Source organism: Protopterus annectens, chromosome 10.part0 (genome assembly GCF_019279795.1).
Source record: "Protopterus annectens isolate FY-2018-M chromosome 10.part0, PAN1.0, whole genome shotgun sequence".
Taxonomy (NCBI): domain Eukaryota; kingdom Metazoa; phylum Chordata; order Ceratodontiformes; family Protopteridae; genus Protopterus; species Protopterus annectens.
Window position 1 is genome coordinate 346,887,566 of NC_056744.1, and position 22,666 is coordinate 346,910,231.

At 40.7% G+C, this 22,666-nt stretch overlaps 1 protein-coding gene across 1 annotated transcript in view; it reads left to right on the forward strand.

Annotated features, from left to right (window-relative positions):
* The window catches only part of LOC122813116 (flavin-containing monooxygenase 5-like), a 263,343-nt gene that overhangs the window by 124,907 nt on the left and 115,770 nt on the right, over positions 1-22,666 (forward strand). The window contains exon 5 of the mRNA XM_044085249.1: positions 19,177-19,319. Within this exon, the coding sequence (XP_043941184.1) occupies positions 19,177-19,319 (143 nt within the window). The remainder of the gene's footprint in view (positions 1-19,176; positions 19,320-22,666) is intronic.

Consider the following 22,666-nt stretch of genomic DNA (forward strand, 5'->3'; position numbering starts at 1 on the left):
CGCTACCAAATCTAAACCTTCTACCCATCACTGCCTTACCCTAAGATCCCTAAAGTGGCTTGAACTCCCAAACTACTTATTCTTCCTCCAACTCACCACTGCACACAGACTTGTATGTCACCTAACTAAGTGTCCAGCGTTAACTAATATCCTCCCCCATTGCACCCCCAATAGAACTCTCAGATCCGAACATCAAAACCTAATTGCTATCCCCAACCCCAAAAGTACAGCAGGCCACCTTCTCCTCGCTGTCTCTCTAGGCCAAACATGGAATTCCCTTCCTCCCTCTCCAAGACACATCCCAAACTTAGAAAACTTCAAAACTCAGCTTACCAAACAGCTGGCCACAAAATGGAAATGCAATTGCCACCATCCAACCTAATCTTCCTTAGTCCAATCCCCTGGGGGGTTTTGCCCCTCAGGTTCCTAAGACCTCAATAACTCTCCTTCAGCTATGCTCCCACGAGCATTTTCTAAGCTCTCCCTTCTCCATTAGCTATCAATAGCTGTCAATACAATAACAATAGCTATCAATACCCTCAGTAACTCTCCTTCAGCTATGCTCCCACGAGCATTTTCTAAGCTCTCCCTTCTCCATTAGCTATCGATAACTCTCAATACAATAACAATAGCTATCGATAACCTCAATAACTCTCCTTCAGCTATGCTCCCACGTACATTTTCTAAGCTCTCCCTTCTTCATTAGCTATCAATAACTATCAATACAATAACAATAGCTATCGATAACCTCAATAACTCTCCTTCAGCTATGCTCCCACAAGCATTTTCTAAGCTCTCCCTTCTCCATTAACTATCAATAGCTGTCAATACAATAACAATAGCTATCGATACCCTCAGTAACTCTCCTTCAGCTCTGGTCCCACGAGCATTTTCTAAGCTCTCCTTCCTCCATTAGCTTCTTATTTCTTATGGTTCAACACTGTAAATATTGTATATCGCTTTCCATTACTAATTTCTTTTCTGAAATTGTGCATGTGTAGTGTATCCTCATTTTACTTAAAAGTATGTATATAAAACATCATATCTGAGTGTGCACACTAAAGAAAATGTATAAACAATAAGTCCACACTCAGTGCTTTTCTGCTTATTATGCATATTTTCAAGGTACTTACTTGTAACTGTTTCCATATTATGTATGACTGACATCCGTGTATTTCTGTACCTTATCTCTATTATGTATCTTGGAGCTTTTCTCCCTGGGCCTCCACTGAAAACGGGTCACTCTGACCCAGTGGACTTCCCCGGTAATCAAACTGGAAATAAATAATAAATAATCGGACATGCTCCACCTAAAAAAAAAAAACAAATCCCCAAGAGCCACACGCTCTAGGGATCTAAACCTCACCACAACGATAAATAGGACATGCTGGAGGGATAGATTCCAGTCACAGAGACTCCCCATGCTTTGGAACAAGATCCCAATCTACATTAGGCAGAGCTCCTCACTAACACTCTTCAAGCGAAACCTTGACAAGTGGATGGGAAACAGAAAATTTACACTGGGGATCACTGCAGTGGCTCTGCTGGACAGAGGCACAGGGAACTAATGGCTCTGCTGGATCAAGGCACAGGGAGCTAATCAAAGGGGGTGGCGAAAGCCAACACATTCTGGCTAGGCTTATAGATGCCCTCGGGCAGCTAACCTACTACTTACCTATGAACCTATAAGAAAAGCAAATGGCATTTATTTTTTCTAATGAAAAACAACAGTTTATATTTTCCTATTTGCAAATAGGGAAGCATTTCAGAACTGTAAGTATATGTCAGTTTGAAAGAACAGCAGTCTGAACCTTTGATCTTTTTATGGCCAATTGTAACAAGTTGGGCTTACATTATTTTAAGATTTTTAGATTATTTCAAATTTGTCACTTAATTTTAATTAGATGCTCATAATTTTATAAGAAATGATAAACATTTTTTTTACATCAAAAGTTCTTAACATTTTGGAAAGTTTGTCTTAGATATATAGTTTTAGTTATACTAGCAAATGTGTGATACAATCTAAAAGTGCAGTTCTAGTAAAAAAAAACAGTATAATATGTCAGATTTGGACTTGCAGATACACTGAATTTACATTTAAGAGAAATTACAGAGTACATATGTAAGCATGTACAGTTATTAAAGAGATCAGGAAATTCACATTGCAGCTCTACTGTACAAATCACAAATAAACATTACTGATGGGTGATCTCAAGCAAATAAATAACCTTATATAAAAATGCATTAGGTGACAGAATAGCTGCATTAAAACATCAGCTGACACTGAACATTATTTTCTCTAATATTCCTTGGTATTGGAACTTGTGCTAACATAAAAGAAGGCCTTCTGCCTTTCTGCTGTTTGAAACAGAGATATACACACATGCAAATAATATGACTAAAGTCATAAAGAATTTAGTCTGAGGTTACAAAACTGTAAGCAGTAATGAGCACACAGTACAATATCTGATCAGCTGTACCAAATTATCTTGGGTCACAGAACATGCAACTCTGACCACTCAACGGTATTATTAAATTACTTTTTTAAGTAATGATGGTATTTAAAAACAGATTTCCACTACACTAGCTTCATTACTAATACCCTCATCTTTACTTTTGTCACAGTCAAACTAAAAATGGCTAGTCGTATTACAAATCCTACACTTGTTTTTACATATACTCATCATGTGACCTTTCCCCCACACTGATTTCATCTAATCTTATCACGTTCTTTGATAAGGTGCTTAACAGCTACATAAAAATAACACATCAGTGGTTGGCCTGCATAACTTACTGTTCCACTATTTCAGTTTACAACTACTACAATACTGGGCAAATGTTTAAGAAGCATCATTTTCAGTTTTTAACAAAACATCCAGCTCTGAAATTCCTTTCCACAGGCCCCTTTCATCTTTAAATTTAGACACATAAAACAAAACACTTATTAGAAAACCGGTTCTTGACTTCCACTTCTTCATTAATTCTAATTTCTGCCATTATTTTCTTATTTAATCTACTGCGGCGGTGGTGCCGCGGTAGCGTTGTCGCCTCACAGTAAGACGTTGTCCTGTTCGATTCTCAGCTAGAGTGTCTTCTGTGTGGAGACATACGTGAATGGGCGTACCTTCGTTGAAGGTTGTGCGTCAGGGCCGGCAACTCGGCACGGAAAAATCTACTGCCAATCATTAGCGGACTGGAGTTCCACTGTGGCGACCCCTAACCGGGAAAAAGCCGAAAGACACAATAACATTTTCTTCTTTAATCTGTTTTCTTGCCCTGACAAAATAAAATTTTTCCAGACAAAAAATTATTTTTACTTTCACAAAATGCCAAAAATGTGTCCATCAAAAACTTCATTTTGAAAGTCACATCACAAAAATGTTATTTCCTGAAATGAATGAACTAATGCCCTTAACTGTAATCCCCAGCGACAGAAGCAATTTGCCCAACACAAAATATCTATCATTAGGAGAGCCATACTTTTACTGTATATGCCTTTGCTTTCTAAAAGATTGTATGGTACATTTTGCAGACTTTTCTCTCTCCCCAACAGGACAATGTAAAATTTTTTATACTTCACCGTCCCATCACCATGTTCAACATTATCAACCAAAGTCCAGGTATTCACTTCACTGTCCCTCTCTTCTTTAACAAAAAACTTTTCCTCCAATTCGAAAAAGGAAACCCCGTCTTCTCAAATAAAGAACATAGCTGCATATTGGTTAAACCTCTTGATGCTAATTCAGTAACAATGATTTCTTTCATTAATCCATCCTGCAAGTCAGCAAATCACTGACCATTTGTAACATCCTTACTCTGCACTACGATCTCCTTTTCCCTGCCCAGCTGACAGGCTACCCTTATTATCCATATCATCCATAGCAGCACTGAGGGTTTATGCCTTCTGTCGATCTGCAAAACTCCTTTCCATGGGTCTACATTCAAATCCCAACTCCCAAATGACCGACTTTCATAATCCTGAGACAAAAATCATAAAGGCACGGAAACCCTAACATTGGATGTTTACCAGGGTAAGTCAACATTTGCCCAACAATAAACAGAACTCACGCCGAGGTAAGTAAACCCTCCCTAGATGGGGTGCTCCACTCCCCACACTTCCCCTAACTATATATACCAACTCTGGGATCTCACTACAGTGGAGAAAAGGCAATCTTGGTGTGAGTTCCATTTATTGTTGGGCAAGTGTTGATCACCCTGGTAAATATCCAATGTTTGGGTTTCTGTGGCTTTGTGATTTTCGTCTCAGGATTATGAAAGTCAGTCATTTGGAAGGTGGGATTTGAAAGTAGATCCCTTTTCCACATCCTGTGCTATAGTTGCCAAAACTCCATGCTGCATATGCAGCCAGAAGTAATGCATGAAGAGCAGACATTCACACCACAAACAGTAGGGGAGGTTCCCCAATGCCATGGCCAAATTTCCCCTGGTAGGATAAGTACCACCTGGGGTCACCCCTGAAAAGAGGCTTCTAGCCTAATGAGACTAACCCAGTCAACAAAGGATAAATAAAATAAAAATAAATATGATTTGTCTCTCACTCTGTTGATGCTGAAAGACACAAGGGACAAAACGGCCACATCACGGATGTGTGGAAAAGATACAGACTTCACTGCAGTGGTTTACAAAGAATTGGCCCATACTGCAATTGGATCCTGAGGTAGCGAGAACTGTTGGTACTAAAACCAAGTTTTGCTATAAAAATAAGAAAAAGCTCAAGAGATTATTGTGTCAACCTAATAATTTAAGAGATGAGACTTATGGTTTAAGTAAATGTGGGCAGTGAAGTGTTTGCCAAGTGTTGAGTGAGGACAGAGTTTTTATACATCCTAAGACCAAGAAAAGATATGAATGTAGAGTAAATTGTAAAACAAGAAACTAGTTTATTTAGCTGTTTGCTCAGTTTGCCCCTCTTTCTGTGTGGGCATGACCACTCACTCACTTAGAGAGAGGGTCAGAGAACATTTGACAGCTATTAGGAATAGAAAGTCTGATAGGAGTGCCTTGGCTAATACATCATATGTAAAGGTACAACACATCATTTTTTGTTTAAAGTAGTTGAATGTGTCCATCGAGATTTAAGGTTGGGGGATATGAAAAATAAGTTAGAATTGAGTGAATTGAGATAGATAACTGAGTTGCAGGCTGAAAAGGAACCAGGCTTGAATGATAGAACGTCAATCAAACCTTATTTAAAAATGCGGCATTTATAATGTTTTCATTATTACTATATATTTTATAGGGTCCCTATCAGATCGTCGAAATTTCAATTCACCTAACTGTCATTTCGTCTAACCTTCATTACATCGACAAGCCCCCCACACCCCCCCTAACTATATATATCAACTCCAGGGTCGCACAACATTGGGGACGGGGGCAAATGCTTGTCAATGTAATGAAGTTTAGATGAAATGACAGTTAGGTGAATTGAAATTTCGACGATCTGATAGGGACCCATTTTATACACACATGATAATTATGTTTTTAATAGAATATTATTATGTATATGCATTTTAAGTTGCTGTATATACCAGTATTAGATGGAGTAGGATATTTGTTTGTCTTTACTTTTATGTTGATTATATGAATTTAGTGCAATTATTTGATTATTGATGGTTTAATTGGAAGTTAAGGAGTATATAAATGAAATGGATTTGATGAGTTTTATGGTCTGATGAAGCATCTGTGATGTGAAAGCGCTAACCGTATTAATGTTTTTATATTTCTATTTTTCCTGCTGTGTTTCTTCCTCTTATTCATTTCCTGCCTGATGTCTGCTTCCCACTGCTGGCGATCTTCAGGGTGGCAGTGCTGCAGGTCACTGTACCAGTGTCTGCACTGCTTACCTATCGCGGGGATGGTTGTGGCCACAGTAACAGCTTAACCAGGTAATACCACAAATCCAGCTTATGAAACGAACCTTGATAAGGTCGCATCATTAGTCTCTAACTGGCTACATGACAGGTGGTACAGAATCTTAGCATCCTTTGCACACCAAGCATGTGATGTCCAAAGGGCTATTAGCATCAGCAGCCATCTCTCTGAATGTCCTGTAAAACAAGATGGTGGTGGTGGTGGTGGTGTGTGATTCATGTTGGATGCATGAATTCTGAATCACAGACAGCCACAGAGCTTCATTTGCATGCATGTCTACCAGCATGCATCAGCCCTCATTCGTGGTATGCTGGCTGCATGCTGTGGAATTTAGCTGCACATCATGTTGCCTATGCTCTTCAGCAATGTCTAATAATTCATAGATACTCGTGCTACTTAGTTTCATTTGATCAAATGCCACACATGCTGCTACTTACCTGTAGCTTAGGCAGATGGCCCCCCCCATTTAAGTAACAAATCACACACCAAAATAAGCAGCAGCACTATCAATATAGCATTTTGAAGCAATTCTGGCAGCAAAGAAAAGTTGCAGCCTTGAGGCATTACACGTCGTCCTGCAGTACTCTGCTAACAGATATAACTGTGGTGTGATGTACATGTGAGCCTTCGTCTGGAACAGACAATACGTACATACACTAATCTGTAATACTGTTGTCATGCAACATATATCTGTATATAGACCGTAAGTAATATACCTCTCAACTTATTTACTCAAGAATTCTGTATGAAGCCAAAAATAACTGTTTAGAAAAGGGAAGAAACAAGTTACACAGAAAAAATAAAAATGGGACGAATACAAGCAGAATAATATTTTGGTGGAAGAGTGAGATTTTAGGGATGGTAGGAATTGAGCAATTTATGTAATGTTGGATTGATGATATTTATACAAAAGAATACATACAATGTTTGTGACTAGGAATGTGTTAATATGATTTATTTTCTTTTATATAAATGTATGTTTGCCTATGTCTTAAGAGATAATTCAATAAAGGTGTTAAAAATAGCTAAATATGACTGGGGGGACAAAGGCTGAAAATCAGAGACAACTTTTAAATATTACTCTAATTCATTTATAAAGGCAGCTTGTTAATCAACATGTATTTTCAGAACAATAAGAAGTATGCAGGTCTAATATCTTACAGTATTGACTGACTTCAATCCTCTGTGATTTACCAGAAAAGCAAGTGCTTTAGATCTTTGATGTTAGTTTAAGTGAACATAGAAAGTTTGAGCAGTGTTCACCAAAATTACTTTTGCTGACTCTGGAGTTTGCCTCTTTCTCCACTACTGTGTGACCTCAGAGTTGGTATTTATAAATTTGGGTGTGTGGAGGCTATATCCTCACATGAGGGATGCAGGGGAACCCCCCCTCTGTAAAAAAAGGTTTCCTCTAATGTCCACTGAAGGTGGCTTCAGTGAACAGTTTTTAAATTCTTTCCATTCCTGGAAAATATCTTCAGTGAGACAACATGAATCCACCAGAAAATGAGAAATTTTATAAAGGTCAGGGCAAAACCTCAAAAACATGCTTTGTAGAATCAGGGATAGTTGAGAGGTATGGTTATATATGTCGCTGCATGTGTACAGTGTAGGTGGGAGGAACAGTCCACTCTAAGGACTGCCCATTGCTATACAATCCTGAATGTCCTAGAAATAACTGCTGTGAGCCTAGATATAGGGAAACTGTCATGGGCCTCCTCATGTGTACCCCAAATATGAATCAAAGACCCCACTGTTATATTACTAAATAGGTACGCTAACTCATACAGTCCGTAAAGCTCCACCTTCATCTTTATAACCCTGGGGGTCTCTGTCGGTTAGCCATCCCAGCTGTACAGATGTACATGTTCATCCCTACATGTACTCTGGGTATTCTTGGTGTACCCCATTAATCATAGTACAGCATAAGTATGACACCTACTGTGTTCACATCCCTGTCCATACCTGTCCTACTATATCTACATGCTCCATCCAGGTGTTACTAATTAGTTGCCTACTAGCACCAGCAGTCATTGGCCTATATAGCTATATGCCTCATTCCTATAGGTGTCTTTATGTCCTTCAGATGGAGTAAGCTTCAGATGTTGGAATATATCAGTTAAGCTGAGAATGACTTCCTGTTACATACTCTCAGGATCCATGGGCACCACCTGTTAAAAGACCTTATTTGGGAGACAGTGGTCTTGGACATCAATGGTTTTTGTGGGCAAAATTGTACAACACGGCAATGTTGGAGGGATGTCACTAACATGTTCAGGGAGGCCTGCAAGGAAGCACACAAGATAGCAGCAGAGAGGTCAGCCACAGGATAGGAGGGCAACTCCCACTGCAACTTAACTGATGAGAAGGAGTCCTTAGTGTTTTCATATGGACATGACAAAGGCATATGGATCATACTTGGAGGACTGGGCACAGGCTTGGGGAGTGGACATCCCTCACATGTCTCAGAGGAAGAAACAGCAAGTCAGTAGCCACAAATGTCACTTACATTTCCCATTAGTATGTCAAGTGTGCAGGCACACAGGAATGGCAGCAGAGGTACATGTCTCTTCTATATCTACATAATCTGTCCCACTGTTGGCATGCATAATACAGGACCTCACATATAATGTGTTGTAGATTCCCATGATCTACCACTTGTACTGTGATAACCAAACTAATTGTGTAATGACAACAGGCTGATTTCAGCACCTATGCAGGCTCTGGCAATGATGCCAAGACAAAGCTCAAGCAGCAACGAGATTACACACAGGTACTGTTGGTCACCCTCCTGGATGATCTTCCACCCATTCTTTAGGGTGAAGGTCTGACCTCACCCACATATGAGCTTGAGGATTGAGTGCCCACCTTCTACATTGGGGGTGATCTTTTAGTGACTAAAACCACCAGCACTGCTCCTTCTGTGGCTGCATCAGCAGAGAGGTTCACTGATGTGGACTTATTCACCATATGGCAGCCTGGCAGAGTATTCTGACACCAGAAGCATAGCCAGGGCAGTGTGAATGGAGCAAAATGTTAAGGGGCACAGTCAGTCGATCCTGATCCTTCTTTAACACATACCAGCTTAAACATTTGGTATTGCATTTGCAGTCAAACCTGAGAGCAGTAGCACTCCCTGTGTAGTATAAACTGTAACAACTACTTGCTATTTTGTAGCAAGCAGTTTGCTACAGTTTAAAACATTTCTTTTTTTAACTAAAACCTAATTACTGTAGTGCAGAGTGTAAACTGTAGCAACTACTTGATGCTGCTGCTAACCATGCCAATGTGGAGATGACTGGTGTGGTGAATGGCTTTCACGATGAGGCTTCACATCACTGCAAACAGTTTGGTGAGGCCATGGAGTCCAGGGATGTGGCCAGGCTAAGTCTCATGAAAACTATGGAGGGGCATATGTTTTCTATATCTATCTGTTGAGGATTGCAAGTGTCACCTTTGTCTATGGTCTGGTGTGGGTACATAACTGTAGGGACCTTGTTGGGAGGCCATCTCAGGGTGTACAGTCTACTTTAATGAATGTAGGGGTATCTCTGCACCACCCCACATCACAGGCACTGATGGCTGTCAGCCTCCTGGAGCATGACACCTTCACAGCCAAGGACATTCCTGCAGTAGCACAACAACCCTGTCACAGGGAGGCCTATAGCCTCACTACTGAGGCCAGTGCAGTGGTTCCAGATTACAGTTAGTTAGTGGTACCCCTCCCTGTCATCAGAAAGCACCCTGTATGAGGCAGAGTACCTCTTGCCACAAGACTGCTGTCTCTGTGTCCATTGACATATTCCCCACCCACATTATGTTAAGTGTGTGTCATTTTGTCCCTTGTCACCTATGCAGATGATGACAGCTGTGACATACTGCACTGTCCCCTTTAAGATGGGGATTGATGATGATGATGATATGGAGATATCTGAGGCACAGTTTGACTAGAGTGCACACTGCTCAGCATGACCTTTAAATAACACAGCATGCATGCTTTTTTCTGTGTGACACAGAGCTTCCACTGTACTGTGCCCATTATGTCATGACTTTAGACATTAGATGCTGCTGCCTGACATGCACTTTCATGTACTGTGCCCATCATGTCATGACCTTAGACATTAGATGCTGCTGTTTAACATGCGCTCTCATGTACTGTGCCCATCATGTCATGACCTTAGACATTAGATGCTGCAGTTTAACATGCGCTCTCATGTACAGTGCCCATCATGTCATGACCTTAGACATGAGATGCTGCTGTTTAACATGCACTCTCATGTACTGTGCCCATCATGTCATGACCTTAGACATTAGATGCTGCTGCCTGACATGCGCTCTCATGTACTGTGTCCATCATGTCATGACCTTAGACATTAGATGCTGCTGCCTGACATGCGCTCTCATGCACTGTGCCCATCATGTCATGACCTTAGACATTAGATGCTGTTGTTTAACATGCGCTCTGATGTACTGTGCCCATTATGTCATGACCTTAGACATTAGATGCTGCTGCCTGACATGCGCTGTCATGTACTGTGCCCATCATGTCATGACCTTAGACATTAGATGCTGCTGTTTAACATGCGCTGTCATGTACTGTGCCCATCATGTCATGACCTTAGACATTAGATGCTGCTGCCTGACATGCGCTCTCATGCACTGTGCTCATCATGTAATGACCTTAGACATTAGATGCTGCAGTTTAACATGCGCTGTCATGTACAGTGCCCATCATGTCATGACCTTAGACATGAGATGCTGCTGTTTAACATGCACTCTCATGTACTGTGCCCATCATGTCATGACCTTAGACATTAGATGCTGCTGCCTGACATGCGCTCTCATGTACTGTGTCCATCATGTCATGACCTTAGACATTAGATGCTGCTGCCTGACATGCGCTCTCATGCACTGTGCCCATCATGTCATGACCTTAGACATTAGATGCTGTTGTTTAACATGCGCTCTGATGTACTGTGCCCATCATGTCATGACCTTAGACATTAGATGCTGCTGCCTGACATGCGCTGTCATGTACTGTGCCCATCATGTCATGATCTTAGACATTAGATGCTGCTGTTTAACATGCGCTGCATGTACTGTGCCCATCATGTCATGGCCTTAGACATTAGATGCTGCTGCCTGACATGCGTTCTCATGTACTGTGCCCATCAAGTCATGACCTTAGACATTAGATGCTGCTGCCTGACATGCACTCTCATGTACTGTGCCCATCATGTCATGACCTTAGACATTAGATGCTGCTGCCTGACATGTGCTCTCATGTACTGTGCCCATCATGTCATGACCTTGGACATGAGATGCTGCTGTTTAACATGCACTCTCATGTACTGTGCCCATCATGTCATGACCTTAGACATTAGATGCTGCTGCCTGACATGTGCTCTCATGTACTGTGTCCATCATGTCATGACCTTAGACATTAGATGCTGCTGCCTGACATGTGCTCTCATGCACTGTGCCCATCATGTCATGACCTTAGACATTAGATGCTGTTGTTTAACATGCGCTCTGATGTACTGTGCCCATCATGTCATGACCTTAGACATTAGATGCTGCAATTTAACATGCGCTCTCATGTACTGTGCCCATCATGTCATGACCTTAGACATTAGATGCTGCTGCCTGACATGCGCTGTCATGTACTGTGCCCATCGTGTCATGATCTTAGACATTAGATGCTGCTGTTTAACATGCGCTGTCATGTACTGTGCCCATCATGTCATGGCCTTAGACATTAGATGCTGCTGCCTGACATGCGTTCTCATGTACTGTGCCCATCAAGTCATGACCTTAGACATTAGATGCTGCTGCCTGACATGCACTCTCATGTACTGTGCCCATCATGTCATGACCTTAGACATTAGATGCTGCTGCCTGACATGCGCTCTCATGTACTGTGCCCATCATGTCATGACCTTAGACATTAGATGCTGCTGTTTAACATGCGCTCTCATGTACTGTGCCCATCATGTCATGACCTTAGACATTAGATTAGACATTAGATGCTGTTGTTTAACATGTTCTCTCATGTACTGTGCCCATCATGTCATGACCTTAGACATTAGATGCTGCTGCCTGACATGCACTCTCATGTACTGTGCCCATCATGTCATGACCTTAGACATGAGATGCTGCTGTTTAACATGCACTCTCATGTACTGTGCCCATCATGTCATGACCTTAGACATTAGATGCTGCTGCCTGACATGCGCTCTCATGTACTGTGCCCATCATGTCATGACCTTAGACATTAGATGCTGCTGTTTAACATGCACTCTCATGTACTGTGCCCATCATGTCATGACCTTAGACATTAGATGCTGCTGCCTGACATGCGCTCTCATGTACTGTGCCCATCATGTCATGACCTTAGACATTAGATGCTGCTGCCTGACATGCGCTCTCATGTACTGTGCCCATCATGTCATGACCTTAGACATTAGATGCTGCTGCCTGACATGCGCTCTCATGTACTGTGCCCATCATGTCATGACCTTAGACATTAGATGCTGCTGCCTGACATGTGCTCTCATGTACTGTGCCCGTCCTTCATTGGGGTGATACAGTTACTTCTCTTTGTGTCTTGGCCACACTGTCTGTGCTTTTTTATGTCTGCTTCCCACAGTGCTTGTACTTACTGCCTTGGACATCCTGTGGAATGTCCCTGTGCAGAAGGTACTGGTATAGAGGATATGGTTTGTATATCAGAGATGGGAATCATGTCAGGGTGCTGTACAGACACTTTGGTTATCATCTCCTATGTTCTGCAAACTGTCTGGCAGCTGACGGAACATTAAAACTTCTTACTGACATGCCATTGTCCACAGATGCCATATTGGGCCTCTGTTGCCACGTGTACAATCTGTAGCATGCAGTGGTTCTTGGATGCAGGCAATGTCATGGAAGCCATGCATAGCTGGGGCTCTCTCCACTGGTATGCTAGAAGAACAGATATAGTCATTCACATGTACATATAAGTAGGATATTGAGAAAAGTACTCAGTTTTTTTAGGATGATGCTTATGATATACCCTATATGGCCTCCTGTTTGTCTCTGGATGTTTCTTATAGCAAGTAGGGAAAGAGCTGCTCACAGGTTAAAGTCCATCAATGTCCAAGAAGTCCACCCAATTTCCTGATCCTATTTGCGGGTGATGCATGTCAATCAATTCCCTTTTGATATTGCTGTCCACAAAAAAACTGTCAACTGCATATCAGATAGTTGGTCTTATGTAACCCATAAACCTATAAAATAAATGCAACATCTTGGCTTGTATCCTTGTGTGGTATAATTTTGAACAATACCTCCATACTATGTACTCTTCAGATGTGCAGTCATGCTCATATATCTTTATGGTACAGGGATGATATAATGGTTAAGGTGTTCACCTCACAGAAACAAGGCATAGGGATGGAGTCGCATTTGAGGGAAATTGATCAGGGTTAAAAAGGCTCACAAGGACAGCTAACCTATTGCTGGCATTATTTTTGCTCATGTCACCTGACATTACGTGACACTACCAGGTGCAGGGTAGGAGTGCTGATAGTACCTGGTGCTTCTTGAATCCTGCAGCTACAGCTCCTCCAAGTAGGTTTTCTTGCTGCAACTCCCAAAATGTCACTGTTGTGTTTGCTAAAGTTCCTTACAAGTGTGAATCACGACCTGCTTTCACAGGTACTTATTTACATCTCATTATGCACTTATTTGACTACACACCTTCATTTGCATGTCATTATGTAGTAATTTACATGCACAATTTCCTGTACTGTTCTCCTGACTGTTTCATTCTGGCTGGTAGTATGAATTGCAACATGCCTAAATGTGGTCACTTCTATGCAAGTTGATTATAAATCCTGGCTAATGGGTCCTCTAATTTCCTTAATTAAACTATTTTTTTCTGAATAAGGCAGGTGCTGAACTTCTTATCCAATTCCTTTCCCAGCTAGTCTAGTTGCTCTCATTATGATTTCAGCTCCACACATGATACTTTTTTTGCCAAAGACCCCCCACCACCAAACTTTTTGTGCAATAATCTAAAATCAGACAGATGATCATGAGTGCTTACCTAAACCATTCTGCTCATATTACCTTACCTATTATCAAAGCAGTTTTCAGTTCTTAATTTAAACTTGCAAATAATTGTCCCCAAGTCTAGCTACTGACTGACCTAAGTCTATACAGATACTACCTGCAGCATTACAGTCTGCATTAACAATCACTTGGATCCTGTGTGATATTTACTGTGCAGCAAAGTTCTTCGCTTTCAGTAGAAACTGACCGGTCTCCCCTAGTAATATCAGGAGCTTTGCATTTTCTGTATGGTCTAATATTACATGTCTTTTCTTACTCAAATACTTCAATCATGTTTATTGGTTAGATCATTAATAATATGCCAAAGTCACCCTATAAATTGCTTTTATACAGTGTCACTTTGTAAGTCATTTTATGCCAAACATCAGCCTATTTAAAGAGTTTCTGTACTGAGTCACTGATTAACTTGTAAAATTACTTAATATTATTATCTTGAGATGTCAGCTGCACAAAGGACTTGTTATTTATAGTTTTATAATATATTTACTTAATTCTTCATCAGTAATGCAAAAGTCATTTTGTATACATTTAGTGTTTTTGTCTGTACACGGTACTTACACTCCCACCCTTTAGAATTTGCCTCCATGCCATCACAAAGTTGTAAATTTCCGTCTCCATTGGAAGAAATCTTACATTTTCCCATTACACAAAGGCGGAATCTCTGCTGAGCTGTCCAACTACATACCAACTGCTATTCTCCCCCAACTCTCAGAAATCTTTACACACACAACTCCTTTAATGCTTACTTGATAACAATCTGCTATCGCCAAACCCAGCATGGCTTCCACCTTAATCACAGTACCAGTATAGCCCTATGAAGCTTTCGTAACTCAGTCAATCATAAATGCAACCAAAGCAACATAGTCTATGCTCTGTTCCTTCATCTTTCAAATGTTTGTGGTACCATTTCCCACCAAAAGCTACTAAACAAACCCATTCTCTTCTCCTTACCCAACTCCCCCTCCCCTGATTTAAAAGTTACTTATCTGAAAGATTCCAAGCAGTTAAATGGCAATCTGAATACTTATGTTTTCTTCTCATCTCTGTAGGGGTTTCCCAGCAATATTTCCTGGGGCCCCTGCTAGTCATTTTTTGTAAATGACCTACAATGCACTGCAAAGCATGCCAACCTTATCCAATATGCTTATGACTACACCCTGATCTGTTCAGCCCCTACCCTATTAAGACATCAATGGCTTACCTAAGAGTCCTTCTTCTCTTTTGAAACTTGGCTGAACAACTCTCAACTAATTCTAAATCATAAAAAAAAAAAAAAAAATTACTTCTCGCCCCCAGATCTATAGCCTCAGGAAATCGCAACTCACAATAACATCCCTAAACAGAAAAATTGAAATTGTGCCCAGCACCAAATGACTAGACATCACAACTAGTGTGATCGCTTAAAATTTGGTATCCACCTTCAACTAGCTATAATAAAGACAAACTAAAAGCTACGCCTGTTGTACAGAGCTGGACATTTTCTCACTAAATCACTCCAAAAAACTCCTGCCTCAGCTTATTTACTTCCTACTGTCCTCTATTCAGCCTCATTTCTTGCTAAAGCTGCAATAAAAAAAATCATATAATGTTACAATAAAATAGTCAAATTCAACACAAACCAGCCTTATTGAGCCAATCAGTGCATACCCCTCAGGAATTTAAACTGCCTTGAACTAGCTAGCAGTTACTCACAAACTGATACATCAAATGCCTGAATTTAATCAATATTTTACAACTATACTCAACAAACTGATATTTATGCTCAAGGGATAAACTGCTTCTAGCCATAAGTAATTCACATAACTCTGCTGGGGACTCCTTATACACCAAACACATCTCAAAAATCAGGAATTCTGTCCCACACCCACTAAAAGAAATTGAAAACCACTATTCTGAAAAATGGGTGATAAAACTGCACATAGTAAAATCCTGGATATGCCCCTGCTTACTCCCAGTGTGAACCAGGGCAACCTCAATAATCTCCATCACCCCCAAGTATAACTACCCCAATGTGTACTACAGGTTCACCCTCACACCCTTACTATACTTTGCCCCTAACAAGGCACTACTATCTCTTCTTCCTATTTATTCCTCCTCACTTTCTTATCAATAATCTCCCATAAATTCCCATCAATTATCCGTCTTCCTCCACTATCTCTGCCTGCTCTTTTCATCTTAATACCAGAAGACTGCAAAGCCCCTGTAATCATGGCTGAACAAGTAAAGACTGCACTGTCCAAAGCTAAGAATACAGCATCCATGGGACCAGACAACATCCCAGCCTGTGTACTGTGTGAACTACAGAACGAACTGGCACCCCACCTAAGTACCATGTTTAATCATAGCCTCACCTCAGGCTATGTGCCTACTGAATGGTGGACATTGACGGTTATCTCACTCCGCAAAGGGGGTGCCACCACGGACCCCAGAAACTACCACCCAATTAGCCTGATGAGCTTGGTCTGCAAGGCCATGGAATGTATCATCTTGGAGATTATAAACAAAGACATAGGTAACCTCCAAACCTTGGACCCGACTCAGTTCGGGTTTGTAAAAAGTAGATCATGTCTAATAAACCTGATTTCCTTCTTTGAAGCAGTCACTAGAGCTGTAGACGAGGGCAAGGTAGTGCACACAGCCTATCTTGACCTCACCAAGGCTTTCGATACCATCCCCCACTCTGGAATTGTGACATAGGGATTTATACCCAGTTTAGTGAGTTTAGCTATAATTCCAGAATGGGGGATGGTGTCAAAAGCCTTGGCGAGGTCAAGATAGGCTGTGTGAACCACCTTACCCTCGTCTACAGCTTTGGTGACTGCCTCAAAGAAATCGACCAGGTTCAGGGAGGCATGATCTGCCTTTCACAAACCCGAACTGGGTGGGGTCCAGAGTTTGGAGGTTACCAATGTCTTTGTTTATGAATTCCATGGTGATACGTTCCATGGCCTTGCAGACGAGGCTCGTCAGGCTAATAGGGCGATAGTTACCAGGATCAGTGGTGGCTCCCCCTTTGTGGAGTGGGATAACTGTTGCTGTGCGCAATTCAGTGGGCACAAAGCCTGACGTGAGGCTATGATTGAACATGGTGCTTAGGTGGGGACCCAGTTTGTTCTGAAGTTCATGTAAAATGCAGCCTGGGATGTTATCCAGTCCCATGGATGCTGTGTTTTTGGCTTTAGAGAGTGCTGCTTTTACCTGTGAAGTTGTGATTACAGGGACTCTGCATTCTTCCTGTATAGATATGGGCCCTTTAGGGGGGTAAAGTTAGCACTGAACCTATCTGCCAGGATGTTGGCAAAGTCAGTTGGTTCTGTAATTTTTGTACCATTGTGCTGTAACTCAGAGCAGATCTGGATGTTGCAATTGAGATTTTTGACATAGCTATAGAATGCTTTGTGGTTGTCCTTAGAATCAGTGGCAATCTTGTTTTCATAGCTAGCTTTGGAGGATCTTATAAGGGAACTCAGCTTCTTGCTGAGGCTGACCAGGGAGCTCCTCCACTCATGGGATTTTACTCTCTTTTGCAACAATTTCTTCCTTCTGTTGTAGAGTTTGTTTATGGCAGGGGACCACCAGATTGGCTTCCTTTTTTTAGAGGATAGCATCTTGGTTCTGTTTGGGATAGCACGATCCATGCACTCGTGTAAGTGCTTATAGAGTGCATTTGTGTAGGATTCAGCAGTCGTAACTGTATTGTCCATCTGCATGGGTGTCATGAAGTTCACCACGTCTGTCTTAAGAAGCATGAAGTTGGCTTTGGAGAAATTTTTACCGTGGTTTCCTTAATGGGGGGGGGGGGGGTGTATATATATATATATATATATATATATATATATATATATGTGTGTGTGTGTGTGTGTGTGTGTGTTTGTGTGTGTGTGTGTGTGTGTGTGTGTGTGTGTGTGTGTGTGTGTGTGTGTGTGTGTGTGTGTATATATATATATATATATATATATATATATATATATATATATATGCAGGTATACTTTGGAAGATTGAAGTTTCAAAACTTCGAACTTTATAAGATCGAGACCATAAGATTGAAGTTTTGAAACTTCAAACGGTTTAAATGGAGATCATTGTACAGTGTGGAATGGGAAATTTACCGTTCTTGTCACTGTAGTGCAGTCTTGGAGATGGTATATTTAATTTGCAAGGGGTGTGGTGGAATTGTCCCCTTGCATAAACATGAATACATTTATGTTTTATTTTTTTTTTATTGAAGTTTCAAACTTTCAAAACTTTGATGTTATGGTCTCGATCATAAGAAGTTCGAAGTTTTGAAAGTTCGAGCTTCCAAATTAGATCTATGTATGTATATGTATATATATATATATATATATATATATATATATATATATATATATATCTATATATATATATATATATATATATATATGGGTCTACTTTTACCCATTGAAATTCTATTTCACTGAAACATAAACAGATGAACTCTTTTTCGCAAAAGTGCATTTTCACGAAAATGCACTTTTGCGAAATACAAACAAACAAAAAAAAATAATCACAACACGAACCATGTTTATGCAGGGGGGCAAGCCCCCCTGCACCCCCACACCCCAGCTACTTTTATATTCTTTCTCGGAGATCACAGTACAGTGGGGAAAAGGGAATATTCCCTTATCCCTACTGTGCCGCGATCTAAGCAACAGCCCCCTGTTGCTGTTCACTTATTTGCCTTTTCATGAAAGTACATTTTCATGAAAATGCACTTTCACGAAAAGCAGTTCACCTGTTTATGTTTCGTTGAAATGTAATTTCGATGGGTCGAGGTAGACCTATATATATATATATATATATATATATATATATATATATATATATATGTGTGTGTGTGTGTGTGTTTAGCATATCCTTGTCTCTGTAAATATGTTTTTCTCATTTCTTATGTGATCCTATTCACCCAGGATGTGCCTGGAAATGGTCCATTGAGATCAGTGCACTGCCTCAGTAAACAAAAATAAATAAATAAATAAAACTGCAAATTGCTTACATTCATTAACTGAAAGGAGCAGCAGAGTGTATATGTTTAGCGATTGCAGTTTCTTTAAAGGATATATGTTTGTGAGTTTATGTATATGGTTACTGTGCTGAAAACTGAATGCTAAGTGCTGAAATTCTTTACCTACTTCCATTTTCCCTTTATAGGCATTGAAAAGTTTAAAGGTCCTTACTTTCACAGTAGAGATTACAAGTCACCCTTAGACTTTGAGGGAAAGCGAGTCACAGTGATCGGGCTTGGAAGTTCTGGAGGCGACTTGTCTGTTGAAATCAGTCGTACAGCTTCACAGGTAATGTGTCTGTAGTTGTGCCAGTGCATGAGGACACACCTTTGTGATCCCCTCTTCAGATAAACGAACAGATTTTGCATTGTTTGAAAATATACGTAAAGATGCAAATTGGTAAACTTGGTAGATGCAAAGGTCATGCTCTATGTACACAGGATACTGTTTAGGCCTACAGTTATTCAGAGCAGTTTCAGTACAGCAACCTCCATATATTGTGTCATTGTTGTGGTAGGCAGTATCATAACAGTAAAATGTGTACATTTGTATCTAATGGTAGATCTGAGGAGGAGAAATAGAACAGAACTGTATGCTTCTGACTACTACCTTCAGGAGAAGTTATGCTTCCATAATCTGTTGTGTGTGAAGCAAAAATTGAGAGTACAGCATCAGCAAACCACAGCTAAGGGGGGTGCAGTACGAATTAGATTTTAAAACAACGTTCACATCTTTATCCAGATGTCTGCATTCTTTTGTCAAATCTTGTTTACGTTTGCTTATAATTGCAGATTTCAGAATTACTGTCAACGTTTGAATTTTTGAGACTTTCTTCAAGTGATACTTTCTGGTTTGGACTCTGTCATGTTTTAAATATTGCCCATAGGCATCTTCTTCTTAGGTTGCAAAACACCACTTAAACCAGATACTTTGAAAAACAGGAGTCACTTAGCTTCTCAAGTCATTTAGTTTCTGTCTTTGCTACCTAGTTTATTCACTTTGAAACAAAACTACAAAGGAAAAGAGCTATACATTTCCAAAGAAATATTAAGTTTGCAGCCCCAGAATGGGAGAAAAGACAGAAGGTATAAGTGTCAATACAGTAAAAGAACTGTGAATTCCTAGAGATTCAGTAGGTGGATAAGATCAAACAGATACATTGCTTTATTTTCATTAGCCAAAAGACTTACAATGCAATAGGCAAAGTTATCTTAGGGCCAGGAAGTCAAATCCCTAAAAAGAAGTATTATAAGATTTAATTTAACCAACATGATGTGCACTGAGGAAGCTAAACAGGACAGAAATAACACATTAGGTAAGAGTTGTGTTGTGCTTTCTTCTAGACATACGTAGTAACATAGGTACCATCTTGTAGAAAGGAGTATACACTCAAACTTTTTCCATTTTACCTACTTGTCCTCCTCTACATACCTCTAAAGATCGCCTCTGAACAAGACTTAAAGGCTGTCTCGGAGGTAAATTCCAGTAGTTCTGTGGGTCCTGACAATGCTACAGTGTGCCTTCTTGTCAGAATGTAACTGTCCCACAGCCCCACTCCTAAATCTGTTATCCTCAGCCCCACAGCTAGTCTCATGCCAGACACAGTGGTAACCCCCCTGGCAACTACAGACCAATAAGCCTTACTGGCCTTATCTGTAAGATAATGGAACTTACCATTATGGATCTAATAAACAAAGACATTGGCAGCCTGCAGTCCCTCCAGCCAAACCAATTTGGGTTTATGAAGGGCAGATCCTGCTTGCTTAACCTAGCTGACATCATCTAATATGGTACTAAGGCATTGGATGAGGATGTCTGTGCATGCAGCGTCTCCAGTCCTGGCCAAAGCCTTTAATGCCATTTTGCACTTGAGCATTATAGACAGATAAATCAAGCTAAATATAAACCATTATGTAACCGCTGCATAGTTTATTGCCTCAAAGACAGAATCCATCAGATTAGGAATGGAGGCACAGTTTCATTTAGAAGACTCCTTACTACTGGGGTTCCCCGGGGCTCAGTACTGGGGATGCTCTTATTTAAAAAAAAACTGATGTTAAGGGTCTTTGGAGGACGATGATGATTGCAAACTGAAGTCAAGCAACAAGTCATCAGGATACCCAGATTCTACAAAATAATGACTGGCACAACAACCACTACCTAAAACTAAATGCAAAAAAAGTGTAGTGTTGATCCCACTAGGTAACAATTACCCATGTGTCTACCATATGCAAACACCCCTACTCAAAACTGATGCAGCCAATAAGTATCTAAACACTTTTGTAGACAACAAACTGTCCACTGCCCGCCATGTGATATCCAAGGTAGACAGAAAATCCTTCTACCTAGCCCAGCAGATTGCCAAAGACATATCTTCCAGGTCTAAGGGTGTATCATGACTCTGTTCTCTTCCCCCGTTAGGCCCATAATAGAATGTTATGATTCCTTTGGCATGTACCTGACCAGGCACACTGACCCTTCATTTTAAACTGAGGAGTTCCCCAGTCCTTTTCAAATGCAGCTATACCTCTCAACCTTTTAGTGCAAAAAATCTGGACAAAGCCTAACAAAATGGGGTGGGGGACAAGGGCCCAAAAATAGGGACATATTTTAAATATTGCCCTTAGAAAGTTGCTGTAGTAACATAGTTTGTTTTAACATACATTTTCTGAAGGATTTGAATTCTGAAACTCAAATATATGTCATTATTTAGTGACTTCAATTGTTTAATGAAATTTTGGAAAGTCAGAGGATGCCTGAGGAGTGGAGAAAAGGTTTTTTGGTACCTATCTTTAAGAATAAGGGTGATGTGCAGAGCTGCAGTAACTACAGAGTGATAAAATTGATCAGTCACAGCTTGAAGTTACGGGAAAAAGTATTGGAAGCTAGGTTAAGAAGGGAGGTGATGATTAGTGATCAGCAGTATGGTTTCATGCCAGAAAGAGCACTACAGATGCAATATTTGCTCTGAGAGTGTTGTTGGAGAAATACAGAGAAGGTCAGAAGGAGTTGCATTGTGTCTTTGTGGACTTAGAGAAAGCATATGACAGGGTGCCTAGAGAGGAGTTGTGGTATTGTATGAGGAAGTCGGGAGTGGCAGAGAAGTATGTAAGAGTGGTACAGGATATTTACAAGGGTAGTGTGACATTGGTGAGGACTGCGGTGGGAGTGACAGATACGTTTAAGGTGGAGGTGCGGTTACATCAAGGATCAGCTCTGAGCCCTTTCTTATTAGCAGTGGTGATGGACAGGTTGACAGATGAGATTAGACAGGAGGCCCCGTGGACTATGATGTTTGCAGATGACATTGTGATATGTAGTGAGAGTAGGGAACAGGTTGAGGAGACCCTGGAGAGGTAGAGATATGCTTTAGAGAGGAGAGGAATGAAGGTCAGCAGGGCTAAAACAGAATATATGTGTGTAAATTAGAGGAAGGGTAGAGGAATGGTGAGGATGCAGGGAGTAGAGTTGGTAAAGGTGGATGAGTTTAAGTACTTGGGATCAACAGTTCAGAGTAATGGTGAGTGTGGAAGAGAGGTGAAGAAGAGAGTACAAGCAGGGTGGAATGGGTGGAGAAGAGTGTCAGGAGTGATTTGTGACAGATGGGTACCAATAAAAGTGAAAGGGAAGGTCTA